This window comes from Tamandua tetradactyla, chromosome 1 (genome assembly GCF_023851605.1).
Source record: "Tamandua tetradactyla isolate mTamTet1 chromosome 1, mTamTet1.pri, whole genome shotgun sequence".
Lineage (NCBI taxonomy): Eukaryota > Metazoa > Chordata > Mammalia > Pilosa > Myrmecophagidae > Tamandua > Tamandua tetradactyla.
In genome coordinates this window covers 164,240,719-164,258,998 of record NC_135327.1, presented here as the reverse complement: position 1 = coordinate 164,258,998, position 18,280 = coordinate 164,240,719, and the positions used below count along the sequence as shown (strand labels likewise).

Here is an 18,280-nt window from a genome sequence, read left to right as displayed (position 1 = left end):
CATTGGCTGGGATCTTCCTGGATGGAATATGGCCTCTGCCCCACCATTGCAGCAGATCTGAAGTGCTGCAGCTGGAACTGTTGGCTAGCCACAGTCCACAACAGGTTCTCTCCTGAAAGGAGATTTGAGCAGTACATTTTCATGGCTGCTACAAAATCTAAGCCATATTTTTCCTTTCTAAGGCCCTGGTCCTTCCAATGGTGATTGGCTAGGAAAGTGAGCATGACTACTTGGGGTCATAATTTGACCTTATCCGTACTGATTTCTTTTGGCTTTTGTTTGTTTAACTCTACTTTTATTGCTTTACATCTCTCAGTTTCCATTTCATCCTATTTTTTTTCATCAATCATATGTATAATATGAATGATTCTATTCATGTATAATTTCCTTTAAAACTATACAAAAATATCCTTTTCAGGATGTGATTATAAAAAAAATGCTCTGTAAAGATGTGGGATTCTAAAAACTCAAGACTCTTTCATGTTATTTCTCTAGTGTGGCGGCAAGAAGAACTTACACGTATCAACCAATCTTTCACTGGAGCTGAAAGGAAAGCTGCTTTGTGTGAACTTCTAGAGAAAGAGACCCAGATAATTGCTTCCATTGGGAGACATAGATACATTGCTGATGTGGAGAACCAAGACGCATCAATACAAGCTTTTTTGGATAAGGTTAGTGAATTCATATTTAAATATGAATGTATCCTGAATTTAAAAATATAGAATAACGAACTAAAGAGGAGACTGACATAAGAATTTGCATGAACTTTGTTTAGCAATTTGGTGACTTATTTCTTTAAATTCTACATTTTCATCTCCTATCTTTTGACATAGTTTTAGATTTTAACTGCAGTCTAGAATGAGGATTGACAAGTAAAATAAAATTAACATGTTCTTAAGTAAAGAAATGTGGCCATAAAAGAAAAGATGGAGACACATTCTTTGTGACTCTGTTCATTTAGACTTGGGCAGGCTAAAGAAATTGGACAATTAGCATACCCTGAGAAAATGCAGAGTATTGAAGTCAGAAAATTTCTGGATCCAGGTTGCCATAATAGTAAGCAACCTGGGGAAATTAGCTATAGAGCAATCTTTTTGCCTTTGTTTACCAGGTCATTAACTGACAGGAATTTTCCAACTGAAATGATATATGATTATTGAAAACCATGAAAACATGCAATTAAGTGAAAAACTGAAGCAATTACCTTTTTTGTGGTGAAACTGCCTATTTGATATTGAATAGCCCTGTTTCCATAGTGACCAATATCCTTTTATAAAGCAGAGCTTTCCAAACAATTAAAAGCCAATCCAGGAAAAAAGAAGAAAAGTGAGGTGATTCTCCAAGATACTAGCCTGTAACGATTCTAGTTTTGTGATTCTGATTGAAATAATTCATTTTTGAAAAAAACATAGTTTTTGATACAGTAAATGCCCTCTCTTCTTACAGTCTCCTATTTGATCTCAATTTGTCCCGTTGCTGTAACTCCCACTTGCATCCTGGCACTCCCTACATTTCCATATCACACCTTTCTTAGGAGCTTACAGATCATATTCCAATTGCCTTCAGGCATTGCTCTTTGGATATTCCAAGAGGACTCCTCAAGGTGCATCATCATTTCCTCAGTCCTTACTCCTCCCTCCATTTCCCAAACTCCCAAGTGGGTTCTTTTCTGTGGTATTTACATATCCTATCTTTCTGCATATGTCATCATTTACTTAGTTGTACTAGACAGAAGCCTGCATGTTATTCTTGGCATCCCCATCTAGTCACCAACCTGTTCTGTTACTTTAATAGCACTTTAATTTTTCTTCCCTTCTGAACCCATTACCACTGCTTGTAGGGAAATGATTATGCCATGGTCCTCGAGGAGGATCTTAATTGTATCCAAATAGGCCATAGAGTCAAAGGCTTATTAAATTGCAATAATTTGAGTCTTGCAGGATCCCTTGTAATCCTCCCAGAACATGAGACCATGGTAGGCCTCTGTGAGCTCCTATGGGGTACCTCTTCCTTCTTGCTTCCCTGACTTCTGTGGGAGGATGTCATGGGACAAGCCTTGCCTTGTCTTATCTTCTATTTGTGAGCTTGAAACTGATTTAGTTGAATCTGCATTTCCTTCTCATTTGGATTACTTTATGTCTCCAAATTGAGCTTTTAAACTCCAGTCCACATCTCTGTTGCCTCCTCCATCACCCATACCATTGTTAGAATGATCTCACAGAAAGCAGACTGCCCAGCCCCTCCAGACTGCCCTCAGGGAACAAGACTTTTCACCATCTATTCTTTGCACTTATTTCTCACCTCATTATTTCATCTCTCCTTGTGCCCTAAATCCACCCTGTTCCTGTCTTGCTGAATTACCTATACCTATAAAGACTGTGTGCTCCCGATGCTTTTTCACCTAGTACTGACTACATGGGACACCTTTTCTTAGCTACTTATGGTTCAAAACAAGCTCAGATGCTTCTTCTCCCAGAAAGGCTCCCTTGAGTCTCCTATATTATCCTATTCTATATGTTCCCATAAGACTCTCTTTCTGTCTTCGTATACATTGCCCAATTTTTATTGTATCTCTTTACATGTCTGAATCCTTCCTAGAGTCTGAGCTTCTTAAGGCAAGAGCTCTCTTTTATCTCTGTATCTTCAGATCCTAGCACAATGCTATCACAGAGTGTTAAGAAATGATTGTAGTTGTGTGGGCTCGCGGGCTGGAAGCTGCGGCCAAGGGAGGTGCGGGGAGGCGCCTCCTGCTCTCAGCCGGCTCCTGCCAAGGGCATCCGGGTGTCCCTGGAGACTCATGAAGTGGCCGGAGCCGGCTGCCCGGCGAGCGCCATCCAGGCATTGTCCCCGGTGCTCGCTGCACGTTTTGCAGCCCCCATGCCAGGCTTCCTGGAGCAGCCCTAGCCTTGCGGCCGTTTCCCGAGGGCCCGCTGAATGCCAAGGCCCGGGCACAGTTACCTCCATTTCTTACAACTGCTCTGCGAGTGAAGTTTCTGGACCAGTAAAGCAGAGGGAACCCAAACGTGGACTGAAGCAACTCCACTCAGATGAGTAAAACATATGGATTATAAACAAACTAATGGAAGACTTCCGGAGAAGATGGCGCCTTAGTAAGATGCGCGGATCTTAGTTCCTCCTCCAGAATAGCTACTAGGGGAGTAGAAACGATACAGAACAGCTCCCGGAGCCACGACAGAGATCAAAAAGACAGCGTACCCCATCCTGGAACGGCTGACTGGCTGAGAGAACCCACTCCGGTGAGATCGCCGAGGGGCGCGGGCTTCCCTGGGCGGGGCAGCAAGCGGCCAGAGTCCCTCCCTTCCTCCTTCCCGGGCCAGCTGGCAGAATTGGGCAGGCGGTCCCCTCAAGCCGCGGCGGCTGGTGCCCCCACCACGCGTGGCCCCGTGGACCAACTGAGAGAATTGGATCGGAAATCCCCAGGCCGCGGAGAACGGTGACTGGGGCGGTCCCTTCCAAACACGTGACACCCCGGTCCGGCTGGGAACGGTGCACTCTCCCAGGCCGTGGCGGCTGGCACCCTCCCGCCACGCTTGGCGCCCCAGGCCGACTAGGAAATTCGGACAGGCGCTCTCCCAGGCTGCGGCGGCCGGCAACCCTCCCCGTGTTCGGACCCCCGGGCCAGCTGGCACTCTTCCAAACCGCTTTGGCTGGCAAACCTCCCCCATGGCGAGAGTTTTCCAAAGTTAAAGGACCCACAGCACCTTTTACTGGTGGGACCAGCAGACAAATGTGTGCCATGAGTGCCACCTACTGGGCAAGATAAGAAAAACAGAACCCAGAGATTTCACAGAAAAATCTTTCAACCTCTTGGGTCCAACACCCAGGGAAATCTGACTAAATGCCCAGACACCAGCAGAAGATAACGGATCATGCTCAGAAAATTGAAAATATGGCCCAGTCAAAGGAACAAACCAATAGTTCAAATGAGATACAGGAGTTGAGACAACTAATGGTGAATATACGAACAGAAATGGAAAACCTCTTCAAAAATGAAATCGATAAATTGAGGGAGGACATGAAGAGGACATGGGCTGAACATAAAGAAGAAATAGAAAAACTGAAAAAACAAATCACAGAACTTATGGAAGTGAAGGATAAAGTAGAAAAGATGGAAAAAACAATGGATACCTACAATGATAGATTTAAAGAGACAGAAGATAGAATTAGTGATTTGGAGGATGGAACAACTGAATTCCAAAAAGAAACAGAAACTATCGGGAAAAGAATGGAAAAATTTGAACAGGGTACCAGGGAACTCAAGGACAATATGAACCGCACAAATATACGTGTTGTGGGTGTCCCAGAAGGAGAAGAGAAGGGAAAAGGAGGAGAAAAACTAATGGAAGAAATTATCACTGAAAATTTCCCAACTCTTATGAAAGACCTAAAATTACAGATCCAAGAAGTGCAGTGCACCCCAAAGAGATTAGACCCAAATAGGCGTTCTCCAAGACACTTACTAGTTAGAATGTCAGAGGTCAAAGAGAAAGAGAGGATCTTGAAAGCAGCAAGAGAAAAACAATCCATCACATACAAGGGAAACCCAATAAGACTATGTGTAGATTTCTCAGCAGAAACCATGGAAGCTAGAAGAAAGTGGGACGATATATTTAAATTACTAAAAGAGAAAAACTACCAACCAAGACTCCTATATCCAGCAAAATTGTCCTTCAAAAATGAGGGAGAAATTAAAACATTCTCAGACAAAAAGTCACTGAGAGAATTTGTGACCAAGAGACCAGCTCTGTAAGAAATACTAAAGGGAGCACTAGAGTCAGATACGAAAAGATGGAAGAGAGAGGTATGGAGAAGAGTGTAGAAAGAAGGAAAATCAGATATGATATACATAATACAAAAGGCAAAATGGTAGAGGAAAATATTATCCAAACAGTAATAACACTAAATGTTAATGGACTGAATTCCCCAATCAAAAGACATAGACTGGCAGAATGGATTAAAAAACAGGATCCTTCTATATGCTGTCTACAGGAAACACATCTTAGAGCCAAAGATAAACATAGGTTGAAAGTGAAAGGTTGGGAAAAGATAGTTCATGCAAATAACAACCAGAAAAGAGCAGGAGTGGCTATACTAATATCCAACAAATTAGACTTCAAATGTAAAACAGTTAAAAGAGACAAAGAAGGACACTATATTCTAATAAAAGGAACAATTAAACAAGAAGACATAACAATCATCAATATTTACGCACCGAACCAGGATGCCCCAAAATACATGAGGAATACACTGCAAACACTGAAAAGGAAAATAGACACATATACTATAATAGTTGGAGACTTCAATTCACCACTCTCATCAATGGACAGATCATCTAGACAGAGGATCAATAAAGAAATAGAGAATCTGAATATTACTATAAATGAGCTAGACTTAACAGACATTTATAGGACATTACATCCCACAACAGCAGGATATACCTTTTTCTCAAGTGCTCATGGATCATTCTCAAAGATAGACCATATGCTGGGTCACAAAGCAAGTCTTAACAAATTTAAAAAGATTGAAATCATACACAACACTTTCTCAGATCATAAAGGAATGAAGTTGGAAATCAATAATAGGCAGAGTGCCAGAAAATTCACAAATATGTGGAGGCTCAACAACACACTCTTAAACAACGAGTGGGTCAAAGAAGAAATTGCAAGAGAAATTAGTAAATACCTCGAGGCAAATGAAAATGAAAACACAACATACCAAAACTTATGGGACGCAGCAAAGGCAGTGCTAAGAGGGAAATTTATTGCCCTAAATGCCTATATCAGAAAAGAAGAAAAGGCAAAACTGCAGGAATTAACTGTCCACTTGGAAGAACTGGAGAAAGAACAGCAAACTAATCCCAAAGCAAGCAAAAGGAAAGAAATAACAAAGATTAGAGCAGAAATAAATGAAATTGAAAACATGAAAACAATAGAGAAAATCAATAAGGCCAGAAGTTGGTTCTATGAGAAAATCAATAAGATTGATGGGCCCTTAGCAAGATTGACAAAAAGAAGAAGAGAGAGGATGCAAATAAATAAGATCAGAAATGGAAGAGGAGACATAACTACTGACCTCACAGAAATAAAGGAGGTAATAACAGGATACTATGAACAACTTTACGCTAATAAATACAACAATTTAGATGAAATGGATGGGTTCCAAACTCACTATCATCACTATTATTCAACATTGTGTTGGAGGTTCTAGCCAGAGCAATTAGACAAGAAAAAGAAATACAAGGCATCAAAATTGGAAAGGAAGAAGTAAAACTATCACTGTTTGCAGACGAAATGATACTATACGTCGAAAACCCGGAAAAATCCACAACAAAACTACTAGAGCTAATAAATGAGTACAGCAAAGTAGCAGGTTACAAGATCAACATTCAAAAATCTGTAGCATTTCTATACACTAGTAATGAACAAGCTGAGGGGAAAATCAAGAAACGAATCCCATTTACAATTGCAACTAAAAGAATAAAATACCTAGGAATAAATTTATCTAAAGAGACAAAAAAAACCTATATAAAGAAAACTACAAAAAACTGTTAAAAGAAATCACAGAAGACCTAAATAGATGGAAGGGCATACCGTATTCATGGATTGGAAGACTAAATATAGTTAAGATGTCAATCCTACCTAAATTGATTTACAGATTCAATGCAATACCAATCAAAATCCCAACAACTTAGTTTTCAGAAATAGAAAAACCAATAAGCAAATTTATCTGGAAGTGCAGGGTGCCCCAAATTGCTAAAAACATCTTGAGGAAAAAAAACGAAGCTGGAGGTCTCGTGCTGCCTGACTTTAAGGCATATTATGAAGCCACAGTGGTCAAAATAGCATGGTATTGTCATAAAGATAGATATATCGACCAATGGAATCGAATAGAGTGCTCAGATATAGACCCTCTCATCTATGGACATTTGATGTTTGATAAGGCAGTCAAGCCAACTCCCCTGGGACAGAACAGTCTCTTCAATAAATGGTGCCTAGAGAACTGGATATCCATATGCAATGAAAGAAGACCCATATCTCACACCCTATACAAAAGTTAACTCAAAATGGATCAAAGATCTAAACATTAGGTCTAGGACCATAAAATAGTTAGAGGAAAATATAGGGAGATATCTTATGAAACTTACAATTGAAGGTGGTTTTATGGACTTTAAACCTAAAGCAAGCACACTGAAGAAGGAAATAAATAAATGGGAGTGCCTCAAAATTTAACACTTTTGTGCATCAAAGAACTTCATCAAGAAAGTAGAAAGACAGCCTACACAATGGGAGACAATATTTGGAAATGACATATCAGATAAAGGTCTAGTATCCAGAATTTATAAAGAGATTGTTCAACTCAACAACAACAAAAAGACAGCCAACCCAATTACAAAATGGGAAAAAGACTTGAACAGACACCTCTCAGAAGAGGAAATACAAATGGCCAAAAGGCACATGAAGAGATGCTCAATGTCCCTGGCCATTAGAGAATTGCAAATCAAAACAACAATGAGATATCATCTCATACCCACCAGAATGGCCATTATCAACAAAACAGAAAATGACAAGTGCTGGAGAGGATGCGGAGAAAGAAGCACACTTATCCACTGTTGGTGGGAATGTCAAATGGTGCAACCACTGTGGAAGGCAATTTGGCGGTTCCTCAAAAAGCTGAATATAGAATTGCCATATGACCCAGCAATACCATTGCTGGGTATCTACTCAAAGGACTTAACGGCAAAGACACAAACGGACATTTGCACACCAACATTTATAGCAGCATTATTTACAATTGCAAAGAGATGAAAGCAGCCAAAATGTCCATCAACAGACGAGTGGCTAAACAAACTGTGGTATATACATACGATGGAATACTATGCAGCTTTAAGACAGGATAAATTTATGAAGCATGTAATAGCATGGATGGACCTAGAGAACATTATGCTGAGTGAGTCTAGCCAAAAACTAAAGGACAAATACTGTATGGTCCCACTGATGTGAACCGACATTCGAGAATAAACTTGGAATATGTCATTGGTAACAGAGACCAGCAGGAGTTAGAAACAGGGTCAGCTCCATGGCCATTCCACACGATACAAATGAAACTTCCTATTTGCTACCTCCAGAGAGCAAGGTGTGGGAAGGACGAGGCATTACCGACTTCATCTATGGGCAAGAGGAACTCATGGCAGGAGGGACTCAGTGGCCAAGGAGTGCGTCGGGCACCCTGGAATCTTTCCCCCTCTCACGCTTCGACGCTGCCCTCTGCTCTGCCTGGAAGCAGTGGATGGAGCTGGGACTGCTCTGTTACCGCCTTAGGGACCTGCAGACCCGGACCCTCCCTGGTGCTGTGGGCTTTGTAGCTCAGCTCAATGTGGAGTGAGGGGTGCAGAGGAGGTGCCCCCAGAATATCAGCAGTGTGCGGCAGACATTTGACCCTGAGCAGTTTAACTTTAATAAGATCTGGCCAGGAAAAGTCCTCTTCCGTTTGCACCGGGAACCTAATCTCCCTGGTGCTCTCCAGCAAGAGGATGTCCTTGTGATAATCAATGTCAGCCCCCTGGAGTGGGGCCATGTGCTGCTGGTGCCCGAGCCCACCTATGGGCTCCCCCAGCGCCTGCTACCAGGTGTGCTGCAGGCAGGAGTTGAGGCTGTGCTGCTGAGCTCACATCCAGGCTTCTGTTTTGGCTTCAACAGCCTGGGTGGCTTGGCCTCAGTGAACCACCTCCATCTGCATGGCTACTACCTGGCCCACAGACTGCCCGTGGAGAGGGTGCCAAGCAAGCCCCTGGACCCTCTGGGCCTTCTGCATCTGCTCCAGGCCCTCCCAGCTCCTGGCTTCCTCTTTTATGCCAGCGGGCCAGGGCCTGACTTGGAATCCTTGATAACAAAGGTGTGTCAGGCCACTGACTATCTGATAGACCATGAGATTGCACATAACTTGTTTGTGATGCGGGGAGCCCCACCTGGGAAGGCAGCTCCTTCCTCACCCCTCACAGGGGTCCGAGTCATCCTCTGGGCCTGGAAGTCAAGCTTTGGGATAAAGGAAGGTGAGGCTTTCAATGTTGCCCTCTGTGAACTGGCCGGACACCTGCCTGTGAAAACATCCCATGACTTTAGCAGCCTGACGGAGGCCACTGCACTGACCCTCATTCAGGCCTGTCTGCTGCCTCCAGCCCAGGCAGAAGAGGTACAGGCAGCCCTGGTGGCTCTGGTGACTGAGGAGAAGCAGTAAACCTTGTGGCAGGATTCGTTTTCCAACTCACCTAAGACCTTTTCCAGACGCTGTCCATAATGATCATTTGGGCATTTTCATTACTACCTCCTCATTTGTCTCAGCCTAAAGGGAGGAATAAAGAACTGATAAATGCTCTGTTCAAAGGAGATGTACATTGGAATAAATCTAATGAAGGAGCCCTCAAAAAAAAAAAAAGAAATGGTTGTAGAGGGAAGCAGGAAAAAATAAGGGACAGAAATAATAGTTATGCCATTTTATATTCCACATGCCATCACAAAATTGTATGTTGACATTGTCATTTTAAATTCTTAAATATCTTCATTCTAGGAAAGATGAGTCTATTTTTACGGCAGTCATAATGTTAATCCTTCTCTGGAGTCATATTTGTCCTGAATTTAGTCCTTTAGCTGTTTTATTTATCTAGAACTACAGCTGTATCACTGGGAACTGTGTTCCTTATATTACAGTCACCTGAGAAGGCAGCTTGGCTCCAGGGCAACAAGAGTGTATGAAAGAGCTCTAGTCTCTGAGGTGCCATGCACAAGGAGGATGGGTGGCATCTATCTGTCCTTGTTTGAAACTGTGCCTTCCACAGGATTTCCCACTTGAATTTTCATTGCTGCTTTTGGTTCTTCCCTTCCTCACCCACAATGTCTAGCATTATTTCTAAACCTTTTTTTTGAAATCATAGAGTCCAAAAATGGATCAAAGCCCAACATATGTAAGTGAATCAGGAAATCAGTTGATGACCATTACCCTTTTGCATGAAAAATAATGCTCTAAGAAAGTCTTCATCTAAATTTCACCAAAGAAATAAGAAATGGGGGAATTTTGTTCTCATGAATTCCTATGAGGAAGGAAGATTTTATTTTGTTTGTTTTTTGTTTTTGATTTTTTAAAATACTTTGACAAGTTATTAGGGTAGAGTATGAGACTCTGTAGGATCCTGATGGGGAAGAAATGCTCTGACTAAGAAATAGAGAAAGTAGAGTGAGGAGACAGTGGGAAGGCAGTGGCGGGGGGGGTGGGAGAGCGGCACAGTGTGATGTCTTCCCATAACTTCCTCAGTATTTTACTAAATAAATGGAATACTAAGTGCAAAAGAATTCATTCCTTCCTTCCTTCCTTCCTTCCTTCCTTCCTTCCTTCCCTCCCTTTTCACCTCCCTCCCTCCCTCCTTCTTCCTATTTCTTTCTTTTCTTCTCTTTTTCTTCCTCCCTCCTTTGTTCACAGAATTTGTAGGAATCAAGGGTAAGCCTTCTTATAGTCTCAGGTTTTGGAATTGGAGTTCTAAATCCAGGGTTACCCTAGTTAATCTCATATCCCTAGGCTGAGATTCAGAGGAAAGGAATTTTGGCTAGTACAAGCAGATTTGACCTCAGTGTTGGTCAAAGTGTTGTACTAGGTCAGGAAAAACACAACCATAGAATGGAACAACCACACTTGAATTTAGGACCCAGTCTAATTATATGGCCTAATAATCCTTTCTTTAAAAATACTAGTGTCTTTTGTCCTGTTTCTGACAAGTTACAGTAAATTATAAAATTCATAGTTACTCTAAAACAAAATCATTTTGATTACCTTTTTGTATATAATGCTATACTATACTAAATATCATAGAAAACATTTAAATAGGTTTTTTTGTAAATATTTACATAATGTCTTTATACCTAGCATTGTCTCTAATACTTAGAAATCAGTAAAATGTGTTGATTTCATAAAACTTGATAGAAGTAATTTAGTATCCTAAAATTTTTTTTATTGTAAGAAAAAGCAGCTTATAATTCATCTCTGAAACAAGACACAACTAGATTTTTTCAAATATAAAAACTAACAATCAGAGCCATAACACAGATTTTAAGGTCCACATTTAGCCTCATAATATATAAATATATAAAGAGAAATATTTACTTTCCTATAATTTGGAAAACTTTGGAGAATAAAATTTGATATTTTGTTTATATTTAACTTATTTGGTTCAAATATTATATGATTTTTGAGCCAATACTTTATTTTGTAATCTTTTTATTCTGAACATAGAATTTCTCAATTCTATGGAACTGAGATGATATTTAAATTAGTTCAATCAAGGCATTGAAATAATATTTTATTATAAATTCCATACTAAGCTCTAATTCTTAATAAATAGCTTAATCTAAAAATTTTTCTTGAATTTTAATTCAAATTAAGCATTGGTTAAATAATTTGTAGTTTTAACATATCAAACGACTTCCATAGATTATCAAATATTAAAAACTAACAAATTGACAGAGTTGAAGAAATTTAGGTAGAGAACTTTGAATGAAAAATCATTAGCCAGTTTCTAATAGGCTTTTGGTGCTCTATGCCCAAACTGTGTAAAGAAATCACTTGGATCTCTGTGAGAGTTTTTCCTTAGAGTCAAGGCTGTTTATTTCTTTGATTCTCTTTAATTCTTACACCACTTCTCACAATCACAAGCTTAAAGATATGCAATCCATATTAGCTGTGTCATTTAAATGTTTTTTGTTTCCCCATCCTTAGGTGGCCAGCAGCTAATGGGATAGAAAGAAACCAACTCTTGCTTCTTTCTGAGCATTATATTAAATAGGGGTGTCGTCTGTGGATGAACAAAATACCTTTGCTGTGTAAAAGAAAAATGGATAGCTACCTATCAACACCTGGCAGTTTGGGGAATAGGTTAAGGTTATTCTTAATTTGTGCCCTTGGGTACTTGAGAATTAATTTAGGAGGAACAGCTACTCCTACAGTGCAGTCATTTCTTCTGTTTTACAGATGCCCTCAGCTCTCAAGGTTTTTGTTATCTCTCCTCCTTACCTTTTCTAAAATATGTTTTCCTGCTGTTCAGTTTTCTCCAGAGTCTGTGCTGTCTCATTTGTTGGCAGCTGAATGGAATTGATTATGCTCCTATTTCAGGAGCAATTTAAGAACATGATTGTTGTATATCTCTTATTGCATCCAGAATACTCAAAGAAAAAAGGAAATAGGAAAGAGAAGTAAGCAAAGTTGAGATTTTCCTGCATCAGAGTGAAAAAACACTTTTAAGTTCTGAAGTCAAAGAAGCCTAGATTTGAAGATTAAATTATTGGTGTAGATAGCAGTGCATCCAAATATAAAAACAGCTTTGCTGAACAGATTTCTACATCTTCTCAGATGTAGTTCTAGGGACTAGAACTTCTCAGATGAAGGTCTAGGGACTAGAACTTCACATCTAAGACTCTTTGATTGTATCACTCAGTTTTCCTTAGTTTGACTAACTCCTACTTATTCTTCAGGTTTCATTTTATGTATTATTTTTTTTCCACCACTCTAAGCCTGGTTAGGTGGCCCTCCTAAGTCCTTCATAGAAACCCACAATTACCTATTTACCTGCAGTCATCAAACGTAATCCTTTATTTTATTTACTTATTTCCTTATTTTTATATTCCATTAGATTTGAAATCTCTTAAAATCAGGACAGTATTTTATCTACCAGTACCTAGTTTAATGATGAATATATAGTAAACACTCGATACGTATTTGTACTCATTTGAGTACTCTAGGCATTGTGAGATAAACAGAAGAACTACATGAGAAATTTTCACTTATAATATTTTGAAAGAATTATTTTTTGAGAAATAGAATTAAACATAAGACAATGATAGAACAATTTGGATCCAAACTTTGTTGCATTCAGTGGCTTAAAATAAAAATACTACACATTTGTGTTTCTCTTTACAAGTTAAAAGAGTATCAAATATGAATGATACCATTGGTTTAGACCATAAAAGTTAGAGGAATTTTATAGAAGAGGTAGGGTTTGAGTTCAAAATTGAAGGATGTCAAGACGGGAATCTTAAAATCTGTACCACTTTAGAAACCTGCCAGCAGGGATTGGTGACTGTTTCAGAGACCTGCTCTGAGCTCTGATTTAACCCACTGACTTGTTAGTGGGATCCAGAAGATTTCCCAGCCTGAAAATGACTTGGTCCTCTTCCCCACGAGAAACAAGTTTTAGTGAGAATTGATTTGGCAAACAAAAATTAGGAGTTTTTGAGAGAACACTGCCATGACTATTGTTGGAAATCAAGAAATGAAGGGTGTGGTACGAAGTCCCACCCTAGAAGGGAATTGTAGTTAAAAATATTAACTAAGATTTGAACACTTTAGTTTCCAAGTGAATTTTTAAACAATCTCTCATACACCTCCCTTATTTTGCTGAAGAGAAATCTGAGGTGCAATGAAGCTAAGTAATTCCCCATGGGAAATCTCGCCTAAGTTGCCCAGAAGATTTCTTTGAAAGCATGATATAGACACACATCATGAGGGAGGAATGGGGAGTGGCATGTGGCAGGAGGCAGATTCTTAGCAAAGTTCAAGCTTAAAATTGGGCCAAAGTTCCATACTGATTCTTGGGTGGGAGATGGAAAAGCCTATTGAGAAAAGAAATAAAGTGAAATGGAGTTACTACGGCTGAGATTTAAAACAGAGTCAGGAAGCCACCCAGGTGGTCACTCTTAAGCATGTCTCAGTTAGATATCACAGATAGCCAAAGTCTGCAGAACCAAAAGCAACAATGATTCTGAAGACATCTGGATGCTATGAGACAACTACAAGATTAAGAAATCAGTAAACTGTCTAACTTGAAGAACATTTGAAAAGCCCCAAATATCCACCAATCATAATTCTTTACAGACAACTTATGAAATCTTCTTCTTTAAAACCCTGGCTTGAAACCCCCAAGATGGGACACTGTTTGGATTGTTCCCTGAATTTGTGACCCAAATTGCAATTCTAAGATCCCAAATAAATGGTTTTGTTGTTCTTGAAAAACAAACAAACAAAAAGAAAACTGAAGGATGGGAAGGAATTTTATGTGAAATATATTTGGAAAAATTCAAGATATAGCTGTATTATATCATGTTAGGAAGGGACTAAAAACTTGGGGGGAAAGTAGAGTTAAATCAGTCAGAGTTCATCAGCTGAGAAAAATACAATCAAGTAGATGAACTAAGCATTTCATAAAGAGATTATTAAACTTGAATTATTACCAATGGAATAAGTACCAGCCTGCAGTGCAAAAGGTTTTTGTCCACATTACTGGAAGAAAGGAAATTACATTTAATGGAATCACCCTGAGGAAAATTTCAAGCAAAGATGGAGATATTAGTTAGACTTTAGAATATTGCAATGTGAAAGCATAAGATTTCTTATTCCTTAAAACTTTCTATTAGAGATTTGAAACAAGCCTTGTTTCATCTTCAACTTCAGCAACACTCTGTGACCCATCTAAAACAAAGCTGTATCAAACAATATCTTTTTTATTTCTGAGGGATGATAAGTAAATGATACAACATTTTATCATTGAGCTATTTCCCATGTATGATCCTTAATCAATTTTACTTAATTCTCTCAGTTTGCTAATTAACAATAAATTATTTAATATTAGATTATGCTCTAATAATATAAATTAATTATAGGGGTTCAATTTCACACTTACTGGATTAATACTAGAACTGATACAAAAGCTTTGTATCAGTTTCGGCTTTGATCAGAAAATAATGCAATTACTTTTTTTGGTGGGGGGAGGGTGGTGTTGGTGCATGGTCCAGGAATTGAGCCCTGGTCTCCCACATGGTTTTCAACATAACTTAGCTAATATGAAATGTAAAAAGTTAAAGGCAAATTGATGCTGTACATTTAAAATTCCTCACATCACTCAAAATACAGTGTTAATATTATGCCTGCATTTGGCTATTTTGTGTTCCTGATGACTTGCTCTAGTACATAGAGCTATTTAAACTTTAAAGTACATTAAGTCTAACATATAAATGGCTGCAACTCTGGCATAGATCAAGCTACAGTGCCAAAGCAATTACCAGTTGGTCTATAGAAATGTCTAATTTCTGAACAATTAATAATCATGATTACATCGCCTTGTTTCTGATAGATTATAATCAGGGAAAGAAATGGAGCAGCTTAAAAACCTGTAACAGAAAAGCAAACAGTAAGTTTCACTGTGAAATTTCTAGATGAATGCATCTTCTCTTGAAGTCTCAGTAGGATTGAATAGAAGCTGTTCAAACAGACTTACCATCATTAAAGATTGTGCTGGTGTCCCCAAGTCTACAGAGAAACCATGCCATTTTGGTCCCTAGTGTTCAAATTCTTAGTCTGGGAATCCCCAGATTAGCTTCAGGGCATATGACCCTTAGTGTAGGAGGTGGGCTTGGTTGGGAGCCACCATGTCTGATTTGGAAAGAGGAGGCAGGGACCACAGCATTACTAAGACAGCTAAATATAGGTGTTTCACTATATACACCTGCTTTATGAAGAATTGTAAAATTTGTTATAGATTTATTTTTTATGGAAGCCAAATCATAACTCACAGAGTCCTTTTTTTTGCTCCATTTTTAGGTCTAACATATTGAGGATTATCTTAATTTCTCCATGAACATTGTCTTCAATTGGCAAGGCATGATCAAGGCACACTTATATACACTCTGAATATAATTTAACCAACATAATTTAAAAATCATGTAATTATGATGTATAATTATTATTGTAATTGGTATGCTTCATTCCATGGGAATAATGAGTTATTCCATATGCCCATCAAGCTATTCAACATACCAGTTGAATTTGTAGAAACTATTGAATTGGTGTTTGCACTCTTTTAGATTGAGCAGTTCTCTCTTGTGTTTTTTCTCAAGTGTTTTACTTTTACATGACCTACAATACTTCAGTTAATTTTCTTAACTTTTAGTGATACTTTATTATAGTTTTACTCATTAATATCATATTTAGGTAAATTTTTACTAGAAGAAACAAAATAGATTATTTTTATCCTTTAATTAATTGATGATGCACATAATATGATTTTTAAGTGTTCAGCTCCGAAGACATGGAATACATTTGATGGCAAAATAACTGAGATGGATACACAGTTTACTATCAGAGCCAGAGAGTTGCAAAACATCTATAAGTGCATTATGCTGAAGAATCTCTCTCAAGATGAGAGGCTGGATGTACTCTTAACACTTAAACACACTGTGAAGGTATGTGGACTTTTTCTAAATTGGAGGTATCATTCACTATTGATAAAAAATTAGTAATTGGAAGCTAATATGAGCAATTATTAGTTATTAATAAATTTTTATATTTAAATTTTTTTTATTTTGTAAACAGCTATATTGTTTTTATTATAATTTGGGAGGGATATGATTTTTGCACTCATATTTGTAAATTCTCAAGCTATTTTATGATACATAATAAATGGAGATGTTACATAATAAATATTATAAATATAAATATATCCTTATATTTAGAATGTGTAAGGAATGCAAATATGTACAGATATATAGCATGAGACTAATACTCAACTCAGATCAGATCAATAAAACAGCATTTGCCTATATATTTTGCCATTTTTCAACAGAAAAATTATTTTTAGCAATTTTAAAGCAGCATTGGTGTATTTTAATTTTTTTTTCTCATCAGTGATTGATTTTCTGAAAATTTAATCCAGATTTTGATGAAAACAAATTTAGTGCATGTTGAAGGTCAAGTTTCCTGAAAAACACTGTGAGATGGGGATTTCATGCAGGAAGTTTATTGGAGAGTACTCTTGGAAGTAACTCTCGTGAAGGAGTAAAGAAAGTAGGATTGGGCAGATAGAGAAATTAAACTGTGGTACAGTTGCAACAATGACTTCAGTTAATCTCACAGGGAACTTGGAAGGCCCTCTAGAATTGTCCTGAATTGAGCCAAGAGCACCAAGCATTTTACCCTCATATTGACTATTGTATGCAGAATACCCCAAGGAAGGAGGAACTGTGACCTTGAATGAGACATCTCTTCTCATCCAAGAGCTATTCTCAAAGAGGGACTCATCTGAGAGTTGTCTGCCAACAATATCCAGGAGTGGGGGAATGAGTTCTTTCATGTCTGGAGAGGGCATTCTGGGAAGCACACAGCACACAATTTTTGGATATGTCTTTTTTTACTTTGGGAAAGTGACGAGAAGCTTAATGAGAAAAACTGCAGTCCCTTGTCATTGGTTTTGAGGCCACAACAGATACTCATTGTCTCTTTCCTCTACTACCCATTTTAGATTTCCTTTGCCTTCAACTAGGTAGCCTACCTGTTAGAGTGACCTACACTGTAAGAGATCTGGAACACAGGTCACCATGCTCTTCTCAGGCTGAAGCTGCTGCATTTCAATTTACTGTCAAAACTGGTCAAGGACATGCCAAGAAGTGCCCATTACCTGAGTGCCAAACATATTTTTCCCTGCCCCCATAGGGCAGTAACAGCCCTACTGCCTTTTGAAGAGCAAGGTCAGTTACCTCTGCAAGAACCTTTCCTTGCTCCCAGGTCTCTTGGCATGTGGCCACAACACGATAGCTTAAAAAGCCTAATAGAACTCTTGCTGTGTTCTCTTGTAGAATCATTCTCTTTCTAGAAACTAGAATATCTAAAATTGAAGAACCCAGATTTGCAGGGACAGGAAGAAAATATTCCTCAGTAGTAACAGAGGCATTTCTACTTCCATCTCCTTGGTTCCTAGCTTGGGGATTCCACTTGGCCTTACCTATCACACTAGTTCTTACCTCACAGGCCAAGGAACCAAGGGTGGAGGGAGATCGGTTCCAACTGCCAGGCATTTAATCCAATTCTACATTCAAGAACCAGGGAAATAACTACTGGAGAATCTGTGAACATGGTGGACACAGTGTGAGCTTGATCTGGATCAGGACTCCATTTGTTTTCTGGTCCCTACATACCCGCATTCTCACAGGGGGATCAGGCCTTTACACTCCCAACTTGATTAGTAATTTGATGCTCATTATCCCTGGGAAGAAAGTATTAATTTATCTGAGGCAGCTCTCTTCAACCCAGGATAATCCCAAAGAGGGGCTCAGTTGAGAATTGTCAGCTGCCAACCGTATTAGTTTGTATTAATAAATTAAATGGACAGTTCAGTTAAAATATTTGGCTTCTGAATAATGCTTTTGAGTTATCTAAATTAGTAAGACACTTT

General features: G+C 38.8%; 2 protein-coding genes across 4 annotated transcripts in view; both read left to right on the top strand.

The window, feature by feature from the left end:
* Positions 1-18,280, top strand: part of IQUB (IQ motif and ubiquitin domain containing) — a 135,568-nt gene that overhangs the window by 87,282 nt on the left and 30,006 nt on the right. For all 3 annotated transcript variants that reach the window (XM_077120413.1, XM_077120499.1, XM_077120341.1), the window contains 2 exons: positions 496-671; positions 16,125-16,295. In XM_077120413.1, coding sequence (XP_076976528.1) covers positions 496-671; positions 16,125-16,295 — 347 coding nt within the window. The remainder of the gene's footprint in view (positions 1-495; positions 672-16,124; positions 16,296-18,280) is intronic.
* Positions 8,029-9,517, top strand: LOC143687174 (GDP-D-glucose phosphorylase 1-like). The gene is given in 1 exon segment (XM_077163902.1): positions 8,029-9,517. A coding segment is annotated over 1 exon segment (1,158 nt). The 5' UTR covers positions 8,029-8,097; the 3' UTR covers positions 9,256-9,517.